General features: G+C 47.5%; 1 protein-coding gene and 2 long non-coding RNA genes across 3 annotated transcripts in view; all 3 read right to left on the reverse strand.

Annotated features, from left to right (window-relative positions):
- Positions 1 to 7746: 7746 nt before the first annotated feature.
- Positions 7747 to 10855, reverse strand: LOC149466007 (uncharacterized; the record flags this gene model as incomplete). The annotated part of the gene is made up of 1 exon (XM_089673090.1): positions 7747 to 10855. A coding segment is annotated over one exon (735 nt), but the record flags the coding sequence as incomplete, so codon positions are not given.
- Positions 10856 to 15582: 4727 nt separating this feature from the next.
- On the reverse strand, positions 15583 to 21013 carry LOC149466008 (uncharacterized). The gene is made up of 3 exons (XR_016312182.1): positions 20899 to 21013; positions 18578 to 18698; positions 15583 to 16265 (listed from the first exon to the last, which is right to left on the reverse strand). It is a non-coding gene; the product is annotated as an uncharacterized LOC149466008 (long non-coding RNA).
- A 1171-nt stretch (positions 21014 to 22184) lies between these two features.
- LOC149466009 (uncharacterized) overlaps positions 22185 to 24586 on the reverse strand; it is a 119252-nt gene continuing 116850 nt past the window's right edge. Inside the window, exons 3-4 of the long non-coding RNA XR_016312183.1 lie at positions 23913 to 24040; positions 22185 to 22253 (exon numbers count right to left, since the gene is read on the reverse strand). This is a non-coding gene — a long non-coding RNA (uncharacterized LOC149466009). The remainder of the gene's footprint in view (positions 22254 to 23912; positions 24041 to 24586) is intronic.

A 24586-nucleotide genomic window follows, 5' to 3' on the forward strand; every position in this document is an offset into this window, starting at 1 on the left:
CAGGCAGGACTTCTCCAGAATCAAAATCCACCCCAAGCTTTCTAGATGGCCCCTCACTATAACCAGGTCTTGCCGTAAGTGAGCCTCTGAATCTGCGAAGAGCAGCAAATCGTCCAGATAGGCCACCACTGAAATACCCCTCAAGCGAATAGAAATCAGTGCCTCCGACAGAACCTTGGTGAATACTCTTGGCGAGGAGAAAAGGCCGAATGGAAGAGCCCTGAACTGCCAACGTCGAATTCCTTCCTCCCCCCCCACTGCCAACCTGAGGAACCTCTGAGAGGCTTCCGCCACGGGCACGTGTAGGTAGGCGTCCTTCAAGTCTATGGATGCCATGAATGCACCTGGCGGTATTAGGGACCTGATTGTAAAAATGGAGTCCATGTGGAACCTCCGGTAACGCACTGACCTGTTTAGGGGTTTCAGGTTCAAAATCAGTCTGAACGCCCCAGACGGCTTTTGAACCACAAACACATGGGAATAAACTCCCTTTCCTTGTTCCTCTACCGGAACCCTGGAGATGACCCCCTGGGACTCTAGAATCTCTAAAGCACCCAACAGAGCCGCGTCCTTCATCGGATCCCTTGGACGGGTCGTCACCAGAAAAGTCTCGGGTGGCGGCCTTAGAAACTCCAACCGGTAACCCCTTCGGATGACATCCAAAATGAAGGGGCTGGTGACCACGGCTTCCCACTGTGGGAGGAATGCCGCCAATCTTCCCCCCACAGGAGGAACCAAGTCACCTTGGCTGTTGGGGCTGCTCAGGAGGGCGAAAAATCGCTCCCCCTCTCCCCCTACCTCTCTGTCCAGCAGACCTACCCTGACCAGGCGGTCGCAGGCTCAGCCTTTTTGCCGGGCGGGCCTTCCGTGTCCCCCCCTCCTGCATTTTCCTCTTGAGGGGGAAGGACTTCTTCCTATCAGCTGTCCAGTCCAATAACTCCTCCAACCCCGGGCCGAACAGACAGTCTCCTGTGAGGGGGATGCCGCATAACCTAATTTTCGAAGTGATGTCCCCCTGCCATGTTTTTAGCCACAGCGCCCTTCTGGCTGAGTTGGTCAGGGCAGCAGACCTGGCCCCCAACCTCACCGACTCTGCGGAAGCGTCCGCAATATACCCAACTCCTTGCAAAAGGGTCTCAAAAGAGGCCAAGATTTTTTCCTTGGGAGAGTCTGCCACAATATGGGCCTGTAATTGCGTAAGCCAATACTCTAAGTTTCTGGCTACCACTGTCGTAGCCATGGCCGGCTTCAGGTTGTACAGGGTCGAGTCCCAGGCCTTCCTAAGGAGGGACTCCGCCCTTCTGTCCAATAAGTCTGGTAAGACCCCCATGTCCTCAAACGCCAGGTCAGTTCTCCTGGTCGTTTGGGAAAAGGCTGCGTCTAGTCTAGGGCTCTTGTTCCAGACCGCCTCCGGGTCTTCCGAAAACGGAAATCTCCTTCTCAACGCCTTAGAGAAGAACGGCTTCCTTTCCGGGTCCTGCCACTCCTTCTTAATGGTGTCCACCAAAATGTCATGCACAGGAAATAATCTGTGCTGGTGCTCCTCCAACCCCTGATACATTTGGTCGTGGAGAGATAAGGCCTTAACCTCCTCCTTAATGTCCAGGGTTTCGTATATAGCCCCCAGGAGCTCATCTACCTCCTCTAGAGTCAATTTGTACCGGGAGGGGCCCCTCCCTTCCTCCGAGGGACCCTCCCCCGCCGATTCCTCCTCAGACTGGGAGTCCCCCACTGGTTCCTCCCCGGTCATAAGGCGTTCCCGACGACTCACCGAAGCTACCTGGGGGGGGGGGGGGGGGAGTGTAGGTAATGGGAGGGCAAACCTCTCCATGAGGGATTTGACGGAGTCGAAGGTGGTAGCCAACTCCTTCACTGACCTGGCTAGGTCCCCCTGTTCCGGCTTCTCCTCCCTCACCAACCCCTGTATACATGGGCCACAAAGAACCTTTCGCCAAGATTCTTTCAAAACTTCCTTACAGGAAGGGCATGTCCGCTTGGGCTCCTGGTGCCTAAGTTTAGCTCGGGCCTTGCCCTGAAAGACACAAAAGAAAGGGGGGAGGCCTAATCAGTCCAACACTAAACACCCCCCCCCCCTGTTCCTTCCTGGCAGAGCAAAAAAGGGCCTGCAAATTCGCAGACCCCTTGCCCCACCTTCCCACTGCTAGGGGCCAACAGGTAGGGGAGGCCTCCACTGAGGCACCTTACCTGTGACTGGCTGGTGCTGGCATCTCCTGGTCCCGGTGCCTCCGACATCTCGTACCGGAGGGTGGTCGCCTGGCGCTGGTCTGTCCCCCAGACCGCTGTGCACCGCACCGCCTTTTTAAATTTCGCGCTGCCGTGGTGCGAGGGCCGCGACCGGAAGTCGCAGCCCTGGGCGAAGCCCCGCCCCTTCCGCCGGAAACCGTCGTCTCCCGACGTCCGGCCCGGCAAAGTCCTCAGACCGCCAGCATGGGAAGGAGCGGAACTCCCCCTGATCCTCCCCAGATCTCACCACGGCCACCCCGACGCCCCCCCTCGCCGGAGAGGGTCGGGGGGCGAAGAGCAGGCAAGTGCTTTGTCCCGTCCCCCGGGATGCACTCTCACTGCCCGCAGCCTGCCCAGGGAGGATATGCAGCCGGACACTCCGGCCTTCACTCCCGGCTGCGTCGGGCCTCTCAGCCGGCTATCCGGCCCTCGGCTCCCCTATCGTCTGCCCTGCGCCTCCTCGTGTCTCCCCACCGGAGGAAACACCTGAACTGAGGTCAGAGGGGAGTGGAGCTTTTTTATTGTAGGTGGAGGTGTTTCCTCAGATGGGGAGGAGCCGAGGTCTCTCAGAGTGCTGGCCTGAAAGACGGTAGGGGAAAAAAAGGCACTGAACCCTGGTTACCTTTGATCTTTCATGTTTTGTTCAGGTAGATCTCCTACCTCTGCATTAGACTATATCTTATTATACTGAGATTAATACGGAGCTTGCACAAGATTTTTTTTTTCAAATGACTGTAGGGAGCACAAAATGTAGAAGCATTGATTTATAAAAGGGGCTCTAATGGAGGTGATCTCTAGAAATTTCATATAGCATGTTGGGGTGGATTTACTAAAAGGAAAATAGACTCGGCACTCAAGTGTAGTTGTACTAATCTTCCCCAGAATTTTGTAAATGTGGTAAAGTTCTGTGGATTTCTATTATCCAATCATGTGCAAGCAAAAAACATTTTTTTTTTTAATTTTCTCTGCACCTGATTGGGTAATATTTACAAAGTGAAGCTTCACCACATTTACAAAGTAACGGTATTTTCCATTAGTAAATCCACCCTGTTGCCTCTCCAGTCTTTCTTCTAAACCATTTTCATTGGTTTGCAGCAGCACAGCTGGGGGCCAAGAACATTGTATCGGACATTTTCAGAGATGTTGGCATTCTTGTAAGCATTTTGAGGTTTACCAAAATTAAAAATGATGTGAATTGAAACCAATATGCATCAACCCCAGGGGATGGAATCAAAATAAGCACACAATGAAAATCAATCTGCTTCCATTACTAGAACCAATAACATTTATTATACTGTAACTGGAACACTCCAAATATGTCACAGCTGTGCATGGTAGTCAATCTGCTTCTAACTTCAGCCTGTTCAATTAAGCTTTGGTAATAAAATCTGGAAGCGGATTGGTTTCTATGAAGAGTTGCACCAGATTTTGCATAACAAAAATGTTGCTCAGTGTGAGCAAGCCCTGGTGGGAACCTGTAGACACAAGAGAGGGGTGCAGTCATTCAAGCACAATCAGAGAAGTGACACCATCATCATTCAGCCCAATCTTTTTTATTGAAAACTTTTAGCATATTACATGACTTACACACAATGAATAAAAAGATCAAAACAACCACAGTGGTTGACATGCATTATACCCTCGCAGGGGCAGAATAATGTAGAACTTCACATCCAGAAAAACATACAAATGAAAAGGTAACATACAAAATCTATCTATAAAACTATCACAGATGCCTGGATGGTCACCGCTATTACCTGAAGGAATGTCCAGTTATAATAAGTTGTGTAATGTATGTCGTCCTTGGGACCGGGAGAGTATACGGGGATGTCTTAGAGGTACAATAAGCTACTCAGGTTGTCAGAGGCAGTGGGAGGTTTGGCCAACCATTTGGACCATACTCTGTGGATATGTGTCCTTACATTCTGGAAGCGGATCATTAATGATAATTTGCCAGTTTATAAGAGATGGAGGAGCAGATTTTTTTTCCAATGCAATAGCTTTTCTAGCATAGAACAAAAGTAGGCCAACCATGGTGCGCTCAGCCACAGTAGGTAGGAGATTACTAACCAATCCTAATAAACATACTGCTATGGTAGGTTGTAGGGCAACGGAGGTCAGTTTATTACATAGGGATATCACCTCTCTCCAGAAATCCACTAACGCTGGGTAATGCCAAAACACATGGGTAAAATCCTCCGGAGTGCACCCACAGCGCCAGCACTCGGGAGAGTGTGTTGGGTTAATTTTATGAAGTCTATAATGAGTATCATAGACCCTATGTGCCATTTTAAATGGAACTAGACGGTCCCTTAGAGAAACCAGGAAACGGAAGGGAAGGTCCCAAATGTCATCCCAGTTATCACTAATTGTGGTACACCTCGCGACCATTGCACGTGCAAGCCCTCCAGAGCAGGTAGAGAAACTCTCAATAAGTGGGAATATAGATGGGAGGTAGGCTTCACAGTGCAATCAGACCTCAACACTTCGAGAGCTGGTTGGATGAGCCGTAGTGAAGACTGAGGGAATTGAGCATGGAAGGCATGGGAGAGCTGTAAGTATTGAATTAGATGGGATGCAGGAACATTATACATAGAAGAAAGGGCAGCCAAAGGGGACAATGTAGAAATCTGTTACAATTTGGGAGATTACATTTTGTCCAGGTCTGAGGGTATCATGAAACTATGGGGCAAGGTGGGATTAAGCCATAATGGGGCATTCAGAGAGACAGCTAGCTTGGGATAGCGTTTGCATATTAAACCTGCACACCAGGCCCGCTGGGTGGTGAGCATGGAGGGCATCAATGGGTAGTGAGCCCGGGATCTTCTATACAAAAGGGACCTCAGAGCATCCATGGAGCGCAACAACGCAGCTTCCAGATCAATTGAGGAGTTGTTGGGATCAGGACTTAGCCACCAGGCGGCTGTAACCAATTGAGTGGCCAAGAAGTATTTGTAACAATCAGGAAAGGCTAAGCCTAGGGGTGTTGGGGGCCCCAAATGGAGGAGAATAGTTGGTCAAGTTGAGTAAAAAAGGATTTAGGGATCCATTGTGGAGAGTGTCGGGATAGGTAAGTTTCGGGAGAACTTTGTTTAATAAGGTTGATGCACCCAAGAACAGATAAAAGGTAGGGACTCCCATGCCTTCAGTTTAAGCCTAAGATCTTGCACCATGGAGTAAGATTTAAGGGAAGAAAATCGGAGGCCCAGAGAGAGATCACGACTCCCAGATATCTAAAACTCTCCACCCACTGTTGCTGAGCAGAAGGGAGGGTCATGCTAGGAGTCCAGGGGTCAATGGGGAACAGTAGGGATTTCGTCCAGTTGACCCTGAGACCCGTAACAGTAGCAAATGAGTGCAGGATTTGGAGGGGCCCCGGCAAGCGACGGTCCAGCATCATTTAGAAACAAAAGGTCATCAGTGTACAAGGCCACCCTCTCCTTCAGCCAGCTGATGCATAGGCCCCTGATGTTAGGGGAGGTATGTAAAGCCTCAGCTATGGGCTCCACAGCTATGGCAAAAAGAGCCAGAGAGAGAGGGAAACCCTGCAGAGTGCCTCTGGACTGAGAACAGGACCAACATGCCACCACCCAATTGGACCGCAGCAGTTGAATTGGCATAAAGTGTCTTGAGCCATGCAATGAAAACTAGAGGGAAGCCCATTCTACAAAGCACCTCCCACAGAAATGGCCATTTTATGATATCAAAGGCCTTCTCAAGATCTAGGGAGGCCACCACCCTTACAATCCACATTGGCATGTGTAGCATGAATGTTTGTGTACAGTTTGAGTATATGTATGTCTGTGGCTCTATGTGCCATGAGCCCCATTTGGTCCAGGTCAATAATGGTAGGTAGTATCGGTTGCAGCCTCAGAGAAAGAAGCTTGGTTAGGATAAAGAAAAGGGGGAATAAAAAAAAAAAAATTGGTGTTGATAAAAGCAATAGGCCTATAGGAGGCAGGATCCTTTGGGGGTTTATAGATTAGCACCAAATGGGCAAGATTCATAGAGGAAGGCAGCTTACCCAAAGATAAACTTAGTGTGTACAGGAGGCTAAAAACAGGGCGAGTACAGTATATCACTAGGAGTCTTGTAGAATTCGATGGGGAGGCAGTCAGGGACAGGAGCTTTCCCGTAAGGAAAGGAGTGAATAGTGGCAGAGACCTCCTCTGGAGTAATGGGCCTCACCCTCTGCATCTGAGAGCCATCCCAGTGCTAACTGATCCAGTAGGGATCCATGAGCCAGGAAATCTGGGGGGTAATTTGGAGGTGTACAGGGTATTGTAAAATTGCCAGAAGTTTACTATAATATCTGACAGTGAGGAAACCATTCCCCCCGAGGAGGTCTAAAGCTGGGAAATTAAAGTGAGTTGCTGATCGTGTTGAGCCAGCATTGCTAGTAGCCACCCATTACAGTCACCTTGTTCGAAAAATAGTTGAAATTACCAGATTGGATCTTCTTAATAGCAAACAACGAAGTGAAGGTGCAATTCTCTTTTGGCCATGGAGAGGAGGTCAAAGTTAGGTTCAGAGGGATCTGCTGCATATTTGGTAGTACATTCCTCCACTGACTACTGTAAGGTGTGGGTGGTAGTGGTGTGTGCTATGCAGACTGCAGCAATAGAGGAAATGTATTGTCCTCTTGTGTATGCCTTAAAAAGGCATCCCATGTAACATCTGGAGAGGATGACCCAGCATTATTGTCCCAAAACTCACTTCGCAATGGTGGAATAGCATTTGCAACAGTTGGGTGGGAGATCCAGTGGGGTCTCAATCGCCAGAGGGAGGTGTTCCGAGAAAAGGGAGAGCAGAGCATCAGGGCCAATGGTCCGACAATCCGCTAGGTAGGTAGGAAGCAGTTAGAACATCCGCCAAAAATGCGGGGTTAGCAAAATCCAGGTCAATATGAGATTAAGTGTTCTGGGATGTGGAGAAAACAGGAATAAGATCGAGAGGTAGGATGTATCCATCTCCAAACTTCTTCCAACCCATGCCCAGTTAACCAGATCAGCAGAAAAATATTTTGGGGGGTAGGTTTGTCCAGGTCAGAAGCCAAGATGGCATTAAAAGTCCTCCATGAGTAGCAATTTAGCAAGACAGTGCAGGGTAAACCTCTCCAGAAGTGTACGTAGCATTGTGGAGGAGAAGGCTGGAGGGATATATATCGAAGCGACCACATATTTTTGACCCCATATCGTGAAAACCATCAAAACATACTTCCGTTGTGGGTTAGTATGAATGGTCTCAAGCACACAGGGCAGGGATTTGCTAACCAGAACGGATACCCCTCTGGCATAAGTGTAATAAGTAGCATGGAAGGCCCTCTGAATCCAAGTCAAATAGTAGGCCCATCAGTCCATACAGACAAGCCTAAGTCATCTCTATAGGCTCTATTTATATTATTCTACTTGAATTCAGAGACCATTTAATCCAAATGAAAGCAAACTGACCACTACCTCTAGTTTAAAAACATATATTAAAGAAAAGATGGCAAGACATTACTTAGGTTAAAGAAATGAATGTCAACATTTTATTGTAAAATAATTTGTATTTCATATTCGAGACAATGGTAGAGGACAGTCATGACGTGATCACAAAGTGGCTTTGGCTTGATGCTCATCACAGAACAAAATTGTGAAGGAAATCAGGCAAATTGATGAAGATAATGTCTTTGGGATGATTGCAGTTCACCTTGACCTTGCTCACACTTCAACACTTCTAGTTCAGTCGAGCAGCTAAAAAGAGGAGGAGAGGTAAAGGATTAGAGAGGACACATTTGCAGGCATAGTACATAAACTGAATTTCAACTTTTGCAGCCAAATTGGGACAACACCTACTTCTTATTCGTTACATAATGCCATCAACATAGCATAACTTAAAATACATAATTAAAAATTGAAAAACCACAATGGCCACAACACACTGGCCATTGGCTGCCAGCACTGATTGGATGCTGAGATTTCTGGCACGTCTGTTTGGTTGGATTCTCATAGGCGGGTGTACACATGAACCGAATGTCAGCCGGTTTCTATTGAACTGGCCAATACCGGCTGATATTCAGGTCATGTGTACAGGACTTGAGACTGTCCAGTAATTTTTAGAATCAACCATGACCCCTTTTTCTTAGAAATATCCAAGAAGGTAGAAATTGTTTTAAGTACTCGTATAGAGATTGTCAGGGAAGCAATAGAAAAAGGTTGGAAGACTGATGGAAGCAACCAACCATTCTACAACTGTCAGACCAAATGCTAATTCTATGAACAGATTTCCTATAAAGGCAACACTCCGAAGCTATACAAAGCCCTAATGGCAGGAATACACGGTAAGAAAATCGTACAAAAAATTTTGTTGAACAAATGATCAATCCATTTTCTCGTAGTTGAGTAGGATGTTATAAAATGGTAATAATATTGTGAACTATAAAATCCAGTTGAACAACTGAAAAATTTTGTCATTTCAGATGCGAAGGACTGATTTTCTATGCGGGGTGTATGACGGTCGTATAAGAAAAAAAAAAAAAAAAAAAAAAAAATCAAGTTACACTTACGGTAACGTCTTTTCCAGGAGTCTCAGGCCAGCACTCTGAGAGACCTCGGCTCCTCCCCATCTGAGGAAACACCTCCACCTAAAATAAAAAAGCTCCACTCCCCTCTGACCTCAGTTCTCCAAGCATCCTCCGGTCACCTGGGGAGACACAATGCGAGACAACATAATCATAATAAGCCATCTTCACATAATATCAACAGTGGGTGGGAAACCGGTGCTGGCCTGAAAGACTCCTGGAAAAGACGTTACCGTAAGTGTAACTTGATTTTTCCCCTACCGTCTTTCAGGCCAGCACTCTGAGAGGAGAAGCGAGTACTCACCCCTCGGGCGGGCTAACTGCTTGCAAGACCTTACGACCAAAGTCCTGCTCCTGCACCGAGACCAGGTCCAGTCTGTAATGCTTGGCAAATGTGTCATAGTTGGACCATGTTGCCGCTCTGCAAATCTGCCCTGGGGAAACCCCTGCTAGCTCTGCCTGGGTAGCTGCCACCGCTCGGGTGGAATGCGCTTTGATACCCTCCGGGACCTCCAGGCCCTCCGCCTGATAAGCTCCTGCAATCGCCAGCCGCAGCCAGCTGGCCAGCGTCCTTCTAGACGCCTTCTTGCCTCTTCTAGCCCCCTTAAAAAAAACAAAAAAGGGATTCGGTGCTTCTGAACTCCCTAGATTTCTCTAGATACTGGAGAACGCACCTTCTTACATCCAAACAATGATACCTTTCCTGATCTACCCCCACCGGGTCAGGAAAAAACGAGGGAAGGACAATGTCCTGTTCCCTCTGGAAACTCCGGGCCACCTTCGGAATGAAGGATGGGTCCGGTCTGAAAACAATTCTGTCCGAAAAAATACGGAGATAAGGTGTTCTGATCGAGAGGGCCTCCAGCTCACATACCCTCCTCGCCGTGGTAATCTCCACCAGAAAAGCCGTCTTAATCGTGAGCTCACTAATCGGGCAGGACTCCAGGGGCTCGAACGGAGCCCTAGTCATCCCCCCGAGCACCTTGGCCAAATCCCACACCGGAAATGGTCTGGACCTCGGAGTCCTCTGCCTCACCAGAGCTTTGAAAAACCTACTCACCAACGCCTCCCTGGCCAGGGGCGTCTCTAGGAACACACTGAGGGCCGAGACCTGGCCCTTGAGCGTGCCGACAGACAATCCTTTGTCTGCCCCCGCCTGCAGGAATTCCAACACGGAAACCAAACTATGGGTTGCCACTGATGTCCGGTCACACCAGGCTGTAAAGCAACCCCAGACCCTACCATAAATGGCCTGGGTCTCCTCCTTCCTACTGGCCAGTAATGTCACCACTACCCTAGTCGAGAACCCTTTCTCTAAGAGGAGCTGCTGCTCAGAAACCAGGCCGTTAACCGTAATCTTCCCACGCTGGGGCAAAGAACCGGCCCCTGTGTTAGCAAATCCTCCCTCGGCGGCAGCTCCCAGGGTGGACAAGAGGCCAAACTTTTTAGGGTCGCAAACCACTTCCGCCGTGGCCAGAAGGGAGCTATCAGGATTAACGAGGTCCCCTCTGTCCTGAATTTCTTCAGGACCAGGGGGAGCAAAGGAACCGGGGGGAAGGCGTAACAAAGCAGGTAGTCCCACCTCTGACCTAATGCGTCCACCGCTCTGGACCCGTCCCTGCGGGATAGAGAGAAGAAATTTGGGACCTTGTTGTTCCTTCCCGAGGCAAAAAGGTCCACATCCGGGGATCCCCACCTCCGCACAATCCCCTGAAAGACATTGGGGTTCAAGGCCCATTCCGACTCCATGAGCCGAGTCCTGCTCAGGAAGTCTGCCTTCTGGTTCAGCTCCCCTTTTAAGTGTATCGCAGATAGGGACGCCAAGTTCACCTCTGCCCAGGACAACAGTGTCGCCGCTAAGGCTCCGAGGGCCTTGCTCCTTGTCCCTCCCTGCCTGTTTATATAAGCCACTGCCGTGGCATTGTCCGTTAGGACACGCACGTGCTGGCCCGTGACCCACGCCTGGAAGGAGTGCAGAGCCTCCCACACTGCCCTCAATTCCTTCCAATTAGAGGATTCGCCCTTCTGCCCTACGGACCATTCCCCGAGTCACTAAGCCTCCCAAGTGGGCTCCCCAGCCCCTGGAGCTGGCATCCGTAGTGACCTCCTTGGATATCGGAAAGCACCACAACAGCCCCTGAGTTATGCTGGACGATCTCTGCCACCACCATAGAGACCTCTTCACACTGGGGGGAACTAGGACCCTGCGTTCTAGGGAATGACTCCTCCTGTCCCAAACCCTCAGAACCCACAACTGGAGGGGACGCATATGCAGACCTGCCCACTGAACTGCCGGAATGGACGCTGTCAGTAATCCAAGTACCGACATGGCCTGCCTTATGGATATTGACGTGCTCCCCTGCAGTAATCTGACCCCGGCCTCCAACTTGGTGATTTTCTCCTAAGTCAGGCTGGTCTTTTGGTCTACCGAATTTAGAGCGTAGCCCAAGTAAACCACTTTCTGAGAAGGCACCAGACAGGACTTCTCTAGATTCACGATCCACCCCAAGCTTTCTAGATGGCCCCGCACTATAACCAGATCTTGCCGTAAGTGAGCCTCCGAATCTGCGAAGAGCAGCAAATCGTCCAGATAGGCCACCACTGAAATCCCCCTTAAGCGAATGGAAATCAGTGCCTCCGACAGAACCTTGGTGAATACTCTTGGCGAGGAGGAAAGGCCGAATGGAAGAGCCCTGAACTGCCAATGTCGAATTCCTTCCCCCCCCCCCCCACTGCCAACCTGAGGAACCTCTGAGAGGCCTTCGCCACGGGCACGTGTAGGTAGGCGTCCTTCAAGTCTATGGATGCCATGAATGCACCTGGTGGGATGAGGGACCTGATTGTAAAGATGGAGTCCATGAGGAACCTCCGGTAAACGCACTGACTTGTTCAGGGGTTTCAAGTTCAAAATCAGTCTGAACGCCCCAGACGGCTTTTGAACTACAAACACATGGGAATAAACCCCCTTCCCTCGTTCCTCTACCGGAACCCTGGAGATGACCCCCTGGGACTCTAGAACCTCCAAAGCGCCCACCAGAGCTGCGTCCTTCGTCGGATCCTTTGGACGGGTCGTCACCAGAAATGTCTCGGGTGGCGGCCTTAGAAACTCCAACCGGTAACCCCTTCGGATGATATCCAAAATGAAGGGGCTGGTGACCACGGCTTCCCACTGTGGGAGGAAGGCCGCCAATCTTCCCCCCACAGGAGGAACCAAGTCACCTTGGCTTCTGGGGTTGCTCAGGAGGGCGAAAAATCGCTCCCCCTCTACCCCTACCTCTCTGCCCAGTAGACCTACCCTGACCAGGTGGTCGCAGGCTCAGTCTTTTTGCCGGGCGGGCCTTCCATGTCCCCCCTCCTGCATTTTCCTCTTGAGGGGGAAGGACTTCTTCCTGTCAGCCATCTGGTCCAATAACTCCTCCGACCCAGGGCCGAACAGACAGTCTCCTGTGAGGGGGATGCCGCATAACCTAATTTTAGAAGTGATGTCCCCCTGCCACATTTTTAGCCACAGCGCCCTTCTGGCTGAATTGGTCAGGGCAGCAAACCTGGCCCTCAACCTCACCGACTCTGCGGAAGCGTCCACAATATACCCGACTCCTTGCAAAAGGGTCTCAAAAGAGGCCAAGATTTTTTCCCTGGGAGAGTCTGCCACAATATGGGCTTGTAATTGTGTAAGCCAGTATTCTAAGTTTCTGGCTACCACTGTCGTAGCCATGGCCGGCTTCAGGTTGTACAAGGTCGAGTCCCAGGCCTTCCTAAGGAGGGACTCCGCCCTTCTGTCCAATAAGTCTGGTAAGACCCCCATGTCCTCAAACGCCAGGTCAGTTCTCCTGGTCGTTTGGGAAAAGGCCGCGTCTAGCCTAGGGCTTTTGTTCCAGACCGCCTCCGGGTCTTCCGAAAATGGAAACCTTCTCAATGCCTTAGAGAAGAACGGCTTCCTTTCCGGGTCCTGCCACTCTCTTAATAGTGTCCACCAAAATGTCATGCACAGGAAATATTCTGTGCTGGTGCTCCTCCAACCCCGGATACATTTGGTCGTGGAGAGATAAGGCCTTAACCTCCTCCTTAATGTCCAGGGTTTCGTATACAGCCCCCAGGAGCTCATCTACCTCCTCCAGGGTCAATTTGTACCGGGAGGGGCCCCTACCTTCCTCCGAGGGACCCTCCCCCGCCGATTCCTCTTCAGACTGGGAATCCCCCACTGGTTCCTCCCCGGTCATAAGGGGTTCCCGACGACTCACAGAAGCTACCTGGGGAGTGTAGGCAGTGGGAGGGCAAACCTCTCCATGAGGGACTTGAAGGAGTCGAAGGTGGTAGCCAACTCCTTCACTGACCTGGCTAGTTCCCCCTGTTCCGGCTTCTCCTCCCTCACCAACCCCTGTATACATGGGCCACAAAGAACCTTTCGCCAAGATTCTTTCAAAACTTCCTTACAGGAAGGGCATCTCCGCTTGGGCTCCTGGTGCCTAAGTTTAGCTCGGGCCTTGCCCTGAAAGACACAAAAGAAAGGGGGAGGAGGGAAGCCTTAGAAGACCAACACCAATCAACCCCCCCCTGCTCCTTCCTGGCAGAGCCTAAGGGCCTGCAACACCGCAGACCCCCTGCCCCACCTTCCCATCTGCTAGGGGCCAACAGGTAGGGGAGGCCTCCACTGAGGCACCTTACCTGTGACTGGCTGGTGCTGGCATCTCCTGGTCCCGGTGCCTCCGACATCCCGTACCGGAGGGTGATAGCCTGGTGCTGGCCTGTCCCCCAGGCCACTGTGCACCGCACCGCCTGTTTGAAATTCGCGCTGCCATGGTGTGAGGGCCGCGACCGGAAGCGGAAGTCGCAGCCCTGGGCAAAGCCCCGCCCCTTCCGCCGGAAACCGCCGTCTCCCGACGTCCGGCCCGGCAAAGTCCTCAGACCGCCAGCATGGGAAGGAGCGGAACTTCCCCCGATCCTCCCCAGATCTCAGCACAGCCACCCCGACGCCCCCCCTCGCCGGAGAGGGTCGGGGGGCGAAGCGCAGGTACGTGCCTTGTCCCGTCCCCCAGGATGCACGCCCACTGCCCGCAGCCTGCCCAGGGAGGATATGCAGCCGGACACTCCGGCCTTCACTCCCGGCTGCGTCGGGCCTCTCAGCCGGCTAACCGGCCCTCGGCTCCCCTATCGTCCGCCGCCTTGCGCCTCCTCACCGGAGGAAACACCTGAACTGAGGTCAGAGGGGAGTGGAGCTTTTTTATTTTAGGTGGAGGTGTTTCCTCAGATGGGGAGGAGCCGAGGTCTCTCAGAGTGCTGGCCTGAAATACGGTAGGGGAAAAATCTATCAAGTGCTATCACGCATGACCTGGACGTTCGTGAAGAAACAACGGGCGTACGAAGATGCTTCCACTTCGGAGCCAGCAAAGTATCTATGAATAATATGTTCTAATGCAGGTCACAAAGAATAATGCTCGTTCTGGATGGAAGGGCGTGGCTACAAGGGCACATGCACACTGCATTACTTCCACTTATACGGAAGAAGTCAAACCTACGTATTGCTCGACAAACAATTTTTTTTGATTAATGTGGGCCACGATTTCAACCAACGAACAAACACCAATCGATCGTCTGATGATCGATCGGTCAATTTTCTTACTGTGTAATCCTGCCATTAGTCAGACCAGAATTTATTTGATGCAATATGAAAACAAAGAAAAACGTATGATGGGAATATTAGCTTAATGCTTCTAGACCAATGTTTTTTAATCCTTGAATCAAGACACCCTTTAAAATTTGGTGAAGGGAAATGTGTGTTCCTTGTTCCCATCCATTTTGTTTATTGTATTCCATTTTGATTAATTTTTTTGTATTATGCCCAGAATGAGTTAATGAAAATATGAAGACGTGCATGTAAAAGCTGTGTATGTATTATAGAACTGTACTCACAATATTCTTTTGTTTTTTATCTTAGCTTAGCCTTGGTAGAGGCAGGGAAAGTATCCATTTATTTCTTTGTATTAACAGCATTTGTTTCTGCTATGATATAGTTAAAAGTCAAATACTTCCGTCCAATGGGAAAATAACTGTTGGTTACGTGTAACTGATTTCAAGGTCTGAGAAATCTCACGTTTTACAGCTTTGACAAGTATCCAGCGAAATCCTATTGTATGGTTTTCTTTTTTACAATATAAGAAGAAGAATCTACGAATAAAGATTCAGATTGTCTTCTGGAAACCTGTGTGTGCATGCTAATTTCTTCCTTCCAGAACACGGTCTCTTGAGCTCAACGGGGAAACCTACCAGTGGTCATTAGAAGCACAAATCCCTTTCATTCGGCACATCTTGAGGCAACCTATTCCAAATGTAAAGAATGAAACTAATAGTTTTTCATAATGCAGCAACATCCATACACGTAGGACACCCAACAGTGGAGGTGATTTATTCTTACAAAGCAATATACCTTTGCACACTGGTACTGACTAGTATTCCAATGTTTCAGTTTTCTCTCCATCACTCAGCAAACATGACCCTAGAGCTTAAGGAGAGAGAGAATAAACAAGGATGCAGTGCGATGTCCTCCTTTTCAGCCAATTACATCATTGATTGTTAGAATGCAAGCAGCTGGCCCTCAAGGTGTCCAAGGCTGTAATACGACAAAATGAAAACCAAAGGCTTGTGAAACAAAAAGGCCAAGGCATTCTGTTTGAAAGACTGTTCTAGACAATACACACTCCAGCCAGAGTGTCCATTATTGGACTTAAGAAATCTTTAAAGAGATTTATTTATTAAAAACAAATCAAACATGGAAAAAAAAAAAAAAAAACACAGGTACTGCATTGCATGCTTTAAAGTTATTCTAAGGTTTAATTTTTTCTTAAAATAACAAACGTGATACTTACCTGCTGTGTGCGGATTTTGTACAGAGCAGCCAAGATCCTCCTCTTCTTGGGTCTCCTGCCGGCGCTTAGTCCCTCCCTCCTGTCACGTGCCCCCACGGCAAAGAAGCTTGCTATGGGAGGCACCTGAGCATGTGCACTCCCCAGTCTTTGCTCCATGTGTCCATTCCATTCACAAATGGAGATGGACTCTGCCCCACCCACTCTCTTCCGATTTGCACACTGGCTGTGATTGACTGTAGTGCGAGCCAAAGGCTCCTGCTGCTGTCTCAGCCAATGAGTAGAGGGAATCCCAGGATAGCATAGACTCCAGTTAGCATCACTGGATTTGGGTGAATCCAACACAGAAAAGGATATTTACCTTGATGCATGAAGATAAAAACCCTTGAGCCTTAACACTTTAAACCAAAAGAGCCCATTTTCTTAAGCTTATAGGCAGAAATGTCAAAATGCATATTAAAAAGGTAATTAACCAATCAATTATATCCCTGGAAATCTCAATAATAAAAAGGTTTCATTTAGATACTTACCTATTTCACAAATTTTAAATCAAATCGCAGTGTCTTGCCAGAACCCGGCCATGCTGCTCATCCACTTATCTGCAAGAAGATAGAGGTTCCACTAAATAAAAAAAACACAAGAGGATGACAAGGGGCATAAAACCCCAATAATTTATCAAATTTTAAAACAAATAATATAAACTAAACTTTAATAGACAAATCTAAAGTAATGTTGTATAAGCTTGGAAAGTATTTTAGGGTTATAAAATATCGGAAGACTAAACCATTCAAATTATGAGCATGGCACATGAATGCTGCTCTGTTGGGACCACAAAGAGCCTGCAATATAAGGGAAATCATTTGCAATGCATTCTACACTGCCCCAAGGTGAGTATAAATGAGCAGTGAAGGGGGATTAATGGCATTGTAGACAAACAATGCTACAGTGGGCTTGATTGCGCAACATTTCATCATTTGCATTCGATAGAAAACCCCACTCACGTCAATGAGTGAATCACTATGGGCATTGCGTATGAACAGTGCTCTGTTGGGATCACAAAGAGCATATGCGCAAAGGGAAATCATTTGCAATGCATTTTTCTCTGCTCCAGGGTGGGCATAAATGAGCAGTGGAGGGGAATTACTGGCATTGTATACAGACAATGCTAAAGTGGACTTCAATTCACAACACATCATCAGCATTTCAGATCATAGCTCCAGTCAAGGAGACAATAGCTATGTGCGATGCATATGAACGCTGCTCTGTTGGGACCACAAAGAGCCTGCAATCAATGGGAAATCATTTGCAATCGCATTCTACACTGCTCCAAGGTGGGCACAAAATGAGCAGCCAATGGGGAATTACCAGCATTGTATACAAATAAACAATGCTACAGTGGGCTGGGGAGGTCCTATCTAAATGCTGCTCCAGCAAATGAGCAGCAAGGGATGGCTATGTGCATTGCATCTGAATGCTGCTCTGTTGGGACCACAAAGAGCCTGCAACCAACGGGAAATCATTTGCAATGCATTCTACACTGCCCCAAGGTGGGTATAAATGAGCAGTGAAGGGGGATTAATGGCATTGTAGACACACAATGCTACAGTGGGCTTGATTGCGCAACATTTCATCATTTGCATTTGATAGAAAACCCCACTCACGTCAATGAGTGAATCACTATGGGCATTGCGTATGAACAGTGCTCTGTTGGGACCACAAAAGTCCTGCGATGAACACATGGGGGGTGTGACGACTTATTTTTTTGTAGTGGGAGCGGCACATGCCTCACCTTTTCCCCAAGGGGATAAGGATTCTGACGTAGTACCAAAAGTCTGACCCAGGAATAGAGATTGTTGATTTCGGCTTGGCCGAAGTGTTTGTTGACTCTAGTATGGTGCCCTCATACTCTAATCAAGAAAAACTCAGAACCATTCCAAAATCAACTCCCTGTATTCCCAGGAAGAAAGGATGAACAGTTCTACGACAATCCTCCCATTTCCATCATAAGCCATAATTGAGCGTTTAGACCAACTGTGAGGCTGCAGTGAGGCAGTGGGAAAGGAGACTGAATCATATCCAGCCCCGGCCTTCTCAAAGAAGTGGGCACTCCTTCCCCAATCCAGCAAAGTCTGAGATAGACTCAGTCTCCAAGCCCGCTGCTACATAGCAGCTTTTCAGTTGGTCCAGATGCCCAACCATAGCTCACAACAGAAAGTTAAGAATGTCTTACAACAGTAGACCCTTTACTTCCAGAGAGTGGGGGCACTCTCAGTAGACTTTCCCAAGAGGGATCAGAGTGAAATCCTTGCTTAGCCTTCCATCCCTGTATTCTTCTGAAAGAGAACTCCTTCAAACCGATAACCTGAAGGGTAAGCACAAGTTGTGGGCTGAAGACACGAATGGGGAAGAGGGATCAGAGTGAAATCCTTGCTTAGCCTTTCATCCCTGTATTCTGCTGAAAGAACTCCAAGCTTTGGATGGATGGAAAGGGATTCTTCCGACGGTAAGTGAGAACAGAGGAGCATGAGTCTGAGCAATTTCAGTGTCAGTCAATACAAGTTAAAGGGATGGACGCTGCTCCACAGACTCCAGTAGTCCAGCGTTGAGGAATGGCCTCAGCCTCTGTTCTGGCCACGCCCTCTGATGTGTTTTACTCTGCCCACTGGGGCTTGGTCACTCAAGTAATAAGTTATGATAAAAGCTCATAACTCAATCTGTTGATATTTAGCAAGCTTTAGACTATCATTCATAACTTAGCTTAGGAATACATTCAAGTAAATTCATTTTTGGGTCCACAAAAAAGTGTGTGGCTAACCCATGCCATGAGCTAGAATAAAAGCTCATAACTCTGGCGATACCTTTTTGCAAGTAATTGACTATTATTCTGAGAGTTTTATAATTAGGTACCTACCATCCACTAAAGCTGCAGGAGCAGAAAAGGGTTTCCTTCTTGATTGGCGTATTCATGGCTTTCCATGTTGCTTGGAGAGATCATAGCTTACCATGTTGCTTGGAGAGATCATTGCTTCCGTCTGGACACGGAAAAGAAAATTTACAATAGCATAATGTCTACTTATCCCAAGTATAATGAAATCTTCATTTTGGGTTAAATAGCACACAATGTAAACATGTCATGATGTAAGGTCTGAGTCATAAGTCTCTATGCATACTTGTCCTGTTTTAGTTACTCTTACACAAGCCATAGATTATACAAATTTTCTTTTCCTCCATCACAGATGAAAGGAAAGAAAATCACTCCATTCCCACATCAACACAGTCAATGTTGATGGGAGAATCCCTCCCACAGCAGTATGGTCTTCTGCCATCAGGGAGTGTTGGGAGCCTTCCCTACCGATAGAATACAAATGATCAGTGTGAGTACTAAAGTAGTTTGATGGATAGACTTCAGTACAACCAGACCGTCCAAAGATGGATCGAATCTCGCACGGTCACTAATGAACCTGATGAGACTTGATTCATCTATGGTCAGCTTTAGTGTTACAGATTATCTGATCAGTAGTTCAGTGTAAATCTATAGACTTACATCTGCTTGCCTCCGAGTATTTATGCACAAAACGAAAAAAAAAAAAAACGAACTGTATCCTTTTCCATATTTCAGGACGAAAACCTTATGTTTCTGGGGAAGCCTGATTTAAACTGATGCAAGTCCATTTTCATCCAGCTGCCCATAGACCGAACATGGGGTCTGAAAAGGTCAGCTGTCAAAAAGTGCAAATACATTGGACAAGCACAGATTTGACAAAGTGTCAGGTGTCCCATTCTGCTACGAATTAGGGATGAGCTATCAAGAGTCCGAACCAACCTGAGCTATCCCACCAGAAAGCTGTTAAAGTGGATAGCCAAATCATAGACAGCAAAGGCATCCCCCCCCCCCCCACCCTGCAGCTACACGTATGCAAGGGGCATGTATACATACAGTATGGCTGTGAAGTGGAAAATGTCCCCGCCAAATGATTGGCTGTCCATTCCAATAGTTTACCATCAGGATTGCTCAAACAGGTCCAAACTCTGACAGGGGGGTCTGTCCGACAGGCAGGAGTACACGGGCCAAATGTCAGCTGGTTTCTATTGCGTTGACCAATACTGGCTGAAATTTGGGCAAATGTGTACAGGGCTTGAGACTGCCCAGTAATTCTTAGAATCAACCACGACACCTTTTTCTTAGAAATATCTAAAAAAAGATAGACATTGTTTTATATACTCAGGTGAAACCTGAAGGAGTATCACATTTCCAAGTTCCAAAAAAAACAAAAAAACAAATTTGATTTCAATTCCATGTAGAGAATGTCAGGGAAGCAATAGAAACATTGGAAGACTGATGGAAGCAACCAACCATTCTTCAACTGTCAGACCGCATGCTAATTCCATGAACAGACTTCCCTATAAAAGTCAACACTCCGAAGCTGTACAAAGCCCTAATGGCAGGAATACAAGGTAAGAAAATAGGACAAAAAAATGTTGTTGATTAAATGATCGACCGATTTGCTTTTCATCGATGAGCAGGATGTTATGACCAATATATTGTCAATGAAAAAATCTGGTTGAACAACTGAAAAATGTTGTCGTTTCGCATGCGAATGACCGATTTTCTATGCGGTGGTATGGCGGTCGTCTGAAAAAAAAATGTATCAACCGCTATCAAGCATGAGTGGAAACAAAAGATGACCCGGACGTTCATGAAGAAACAACTGGCATACGAAGATGCTTCCACTTCGTATCTATTAATATGTTCTAATGCCAGTCACAAAGGATAATGCTCATTCTGGGCGCAGGGCGTGGCTAGAAGGTCACATGCACACTGCATCACCTCCACTTGTACAGAAGACGTCAACACTACGTATTGCTCAAAGGATTCTTTTCGATTGATTAATGTGGGCCACGATTTAGACCAACGAACGAATGCCGATCGGTCGTCAGATGACCGATCGGTCGTTTTTCCTTGCCATGTATTCCTGCCATTAGAGTCATACCAAAATTTATTTGATGCAACATGAAAACAAAGCAAAGCGTATGGTGGGAATATTGGCTTAATGCTTCTAGACCAGTGTTTTTTAACCCTTGAACCAAGACACCCTTTAAAAATTCTGCACATCGTGAGGCTCCCTATTTCAAATGTAAAGAATGAAACAAATAGTTTTTCATAATGCAGCAACATCCATACACATAGGACACCCAACAGTGGAGGAGATTTATTCTTACAAAGCAATATACCTTTGAACAGTGGTACTGACTAGTATTCCAGTGTTTCTCTCAGTTTTCTCTCCATCACTCAGCAAACATGACCCTAGAGCTGAAGGAGAGCGACAAATGAGGATGCAGTGCGATGTCCTCCTTCTCAGCCAATTACATCATTGGTTGTTAGAATGCAAGCAGCTGGCCCCCAAGGTGTCCAAGGCTGTAATACTACAAAATGAAAACCTAAGGCTTGTGAAACAAAAATGCCAAAGCATTCTGGTTGAAAGACTGTTCTAGACAATGCACACTCCAGCCAGAGTGTCCATTATTGGACTGAAGAAAGCTTTAAAGAAGTTTATTTAATAAACAATTCTGATTTGGAGAATAATAATAATAAAAAAAAAAAAAACAAAAAAAAACAAAAACACAGGTACTGCATTGCGTTAAAGTTATTCTAAGGCATAATTTTTTCTTAAAATAACAAACATGTCATACTTACCTGCTGTGTGTGGATTTTGCATAGAGCAGCCCAGATCCTCCTCTTCTTGGGTCCCTTGCCCACGCTTAGTCCCTCCCTCCTGTTGCGTGCCCCCACAGCAAAGAAGCTTGCTATAGAGGCACCCGAGCATGTGCACTCCCCAGGCATTTCTCCATGTGTCCATTCACACATGGAGAAGGACTCTGCCCCACCCTCTCTCATTTCATTTGCACACTGGCTGTGATTGACTGCAGGGGAGCCAAAGTCTCCTGCTGCTGTCTCAGCCAATGAGTAGAGGGAGTCCCAGGATAGCATAGACTCCAGTTAGCATTACTGGATTGGGGGGAATCCTGCACAGAAAAGGATTTTTTACCTTGATGCATGAAGATAAAAACCCTTGAGCCTTAACACTTTAAACCAAAAGACCCCATCTTCTTAACCCCTTCACGCCGGCCGCACGCAAATGTGCGGCCTCTCGGCGTCTGGGCCTAGACCCCGAGCGGCCGCACATTTGCGATCATGTAACAAAAAACATATGTGCTGAGAGCGCGCTCCCAGCGCACATGTGAGGTACTCATGGGAAGGTCTCGGTCCGCTCTTTTGATCGGGACCTATCCCGATCATGTGACCGGCAGTGATGTCATGGCGGCTACATGACACTAAGCCACGCCTCGTCCACCTCCCGGCGCAGGAACTCCTCTTCACGCCGGGATGATCCGGCGTGAAGGGGTTAAGCTTATAGGCAGAAATGTCAAAATACATATTAAAAGGTAATTAACCAATCAATTATATCCCATTATCCCTGGAAATCTCAATAATAAAAAGGTTTCATTTAGATACTTGCCCATTTCCCACGTTTTAAAACAAATCGCAGTGTCTTGACAGAACCCGGCCATGCTGCTCATCCACTTATCTGAAAGAGGATAGAGGTTCCACTAAATAAAAAAAAAAAACACACAAGAGGATGACAAGGGGCATTAAGCCCCAATAATTTATCAAATTTTAAAACAAATTATATCATCAACTAAACTTTAATAGACAAATCTGATATTTTATAACCTTAAAATACTTTCCAAGCTTATACAACATTACTTTAGCAGACTAAACCATTCAAATTATGAGCATGGCACATGAATGCTGCTCTGTTGGGACAACAGAGAGCCTGCAATTAATGGGAAATCATTTGCAATTGCCTTCTACAATGCTCCAAGGTGGGCATAAATGAGCAGTGAAGGGGAATTACTGGCATTGTAGACAGTGGTGTAATTTGGTTTTGTGCTGCCCTAGGCAATATTAAAATCGGGCACCCCCATCTAAATGTGTCCTTCCCTTTGCCGTTTAAGATCCATCTCTTCAAGACAGAAGCATGATGGAGGGCAGTGTTACATGGGGGGGTGTCGAAGGACAGGAGGGAGGCAGCGTGATGGGGGGCCGCAGGACAGGAAGGGGGAAGTGGGATAGAAGGGGGGCAGCATGACGTGCTACATTGGGCTTTTAGGAGTAATGGAATTGTTCAGGGAAGTGTGAACTTTTTTTTTTTGAAGTGGGAGCGGCACATGCCTCACCTTTTCCCCAAGGGGATAAGGATTCTGACGTAGTACCTAAAGTCTGACCCAGGAATAGAGATTGTTGATTTTGGCTTGGCCGAAGCGTTTGTTGACTCTAGTATGGTGCCCTCATACTCTAATCAAGAAAAACTCAGAATCATTCCGAAATCAACTCCCTGTATTCCCAGGAAGAAAGGATGAACAGTTCTACGACAATCCTCCCATTTCCATCATAAGCCATAATTGAGCGTTTGGACCAACTGTGAGGCTGCAGTGAGGCAGTGGGAAAGGAGACTGAATCATATCCAGCCCCGGCCTTCTCAGAGAAGTGGGCATTCCTTCCCCAATCCAGCAAAGTCTGAGATTGACTCAATCTCCAAGCCCGCTGCTACATAGCAGCTTTGCAGTTGGTCCAGATGCCCAACCATAGCTCACAACAGAAAGTTAAGAATGTCTTACAACAGTAAACCCTTTACTTCCAGAGAGTGGGGGCACTCTCCGTAGACTTTCCCAAGAGGGATCAGAGTGAAATCCTTGCTTAGCCTTTCATCCCTGTATTCTGCTGAAAGAACTCCAAGCTTCAAGCTATGGATGGATGGAAAGGGATTCTTCCGACGGTAAGTGAGAAGAGGGGAGCACGAGTCTGAGCGATTCCAGTGTCAGTCAATACAAGTTAAAGGGATGGACGCTGCTCCACAGACTCCAGTAGTCCAGCGTTGAGGAATGGCCTCAGCCTCTGTTCTGGCCACGCCCTCTGATGTGTTTTACCCTGCCCACTGGGGCTTGGTCACTCAAGTAATGAGTTATGATAAAAGCTCATAACTCAATCTGTTGATATTTAGCAAGCTTTAGACTATCATTCATAACTTAGTTTAGGAATACATTCAAGTAAATTCATTTTTGGGTCCACAAAAAAGCGTGTGGCTAACCCATGCCATGAGTTAGAATAAAAGCTCATAACTCTGGCGATACCTTTTTGCAAGTAATAGACTATTATTCTGAGAGTTTTATAATTAGGTACCTACCATCCACTAAAGCTGCAGGAGCAGAAAAGGGTTTCCTTCTTGATTGGCGTATTCATGGCTTCCCATGTTGCTTGGAGAGATTATAGCTTACCATGTTGCTTGGAGAGATCATTGCTTCCGTCTGGACACTGAAAAGAAAATTTACAATAGCATAATGTCTACTTATCCCAAGTATAATGAAATATTCATTTTGGGTTAAATAGCACACAATGTAAACATGTCATGATGTAAGGTCTAAGTCATAAGTCTCTATGCATACTTGTCCTGTTTTAGTTACTCTTACACAAGCCATAGATTATACAATTTTCTTTTCCTCCCTCACGGATGAAAGGAAAGAAAATCACTCCATTCCCACATCAACAATGTAAACATGTCATGATGTAAGGTCTAAGTCAGCAATGGGCAAACTACGGCCCGGCGGACCTTTTAATCCGGCCCGCGATACATTGGCTGTCAGGATGTGTAGGCGGGGCAGCGTGACGAACGTGAGGGGAGCTAGGCTCCTCTCACAGTCCGCCCTGAAGACCGGAACGGCGCGGGAACACGGCGAGAGGAACGCGGAGCAAAGGTAAGTGAATTGACACAGGGGGGACTTGGCTTACTACTTGGGGGGGAATAGTACTGTGAGGGATGAATATGGGGGATGAATTACTATATGGGGGATGAATTACTAT

Source organism: Staurois parvus, unplaced genomic scaffold (assembly GCF_062004578.1).
Source record: "Staurois parvus isolate SC_StPar_1 unplaced genomic scaffold, SC_StPar_1.0 ptg000135l, whole genome shotgun sequence".
Lineage (NCBI taxonomy): Eukaryota > Metazoa > Chordata > Amphibia > Anura > Ranidae > Staurois > Staurois parvus.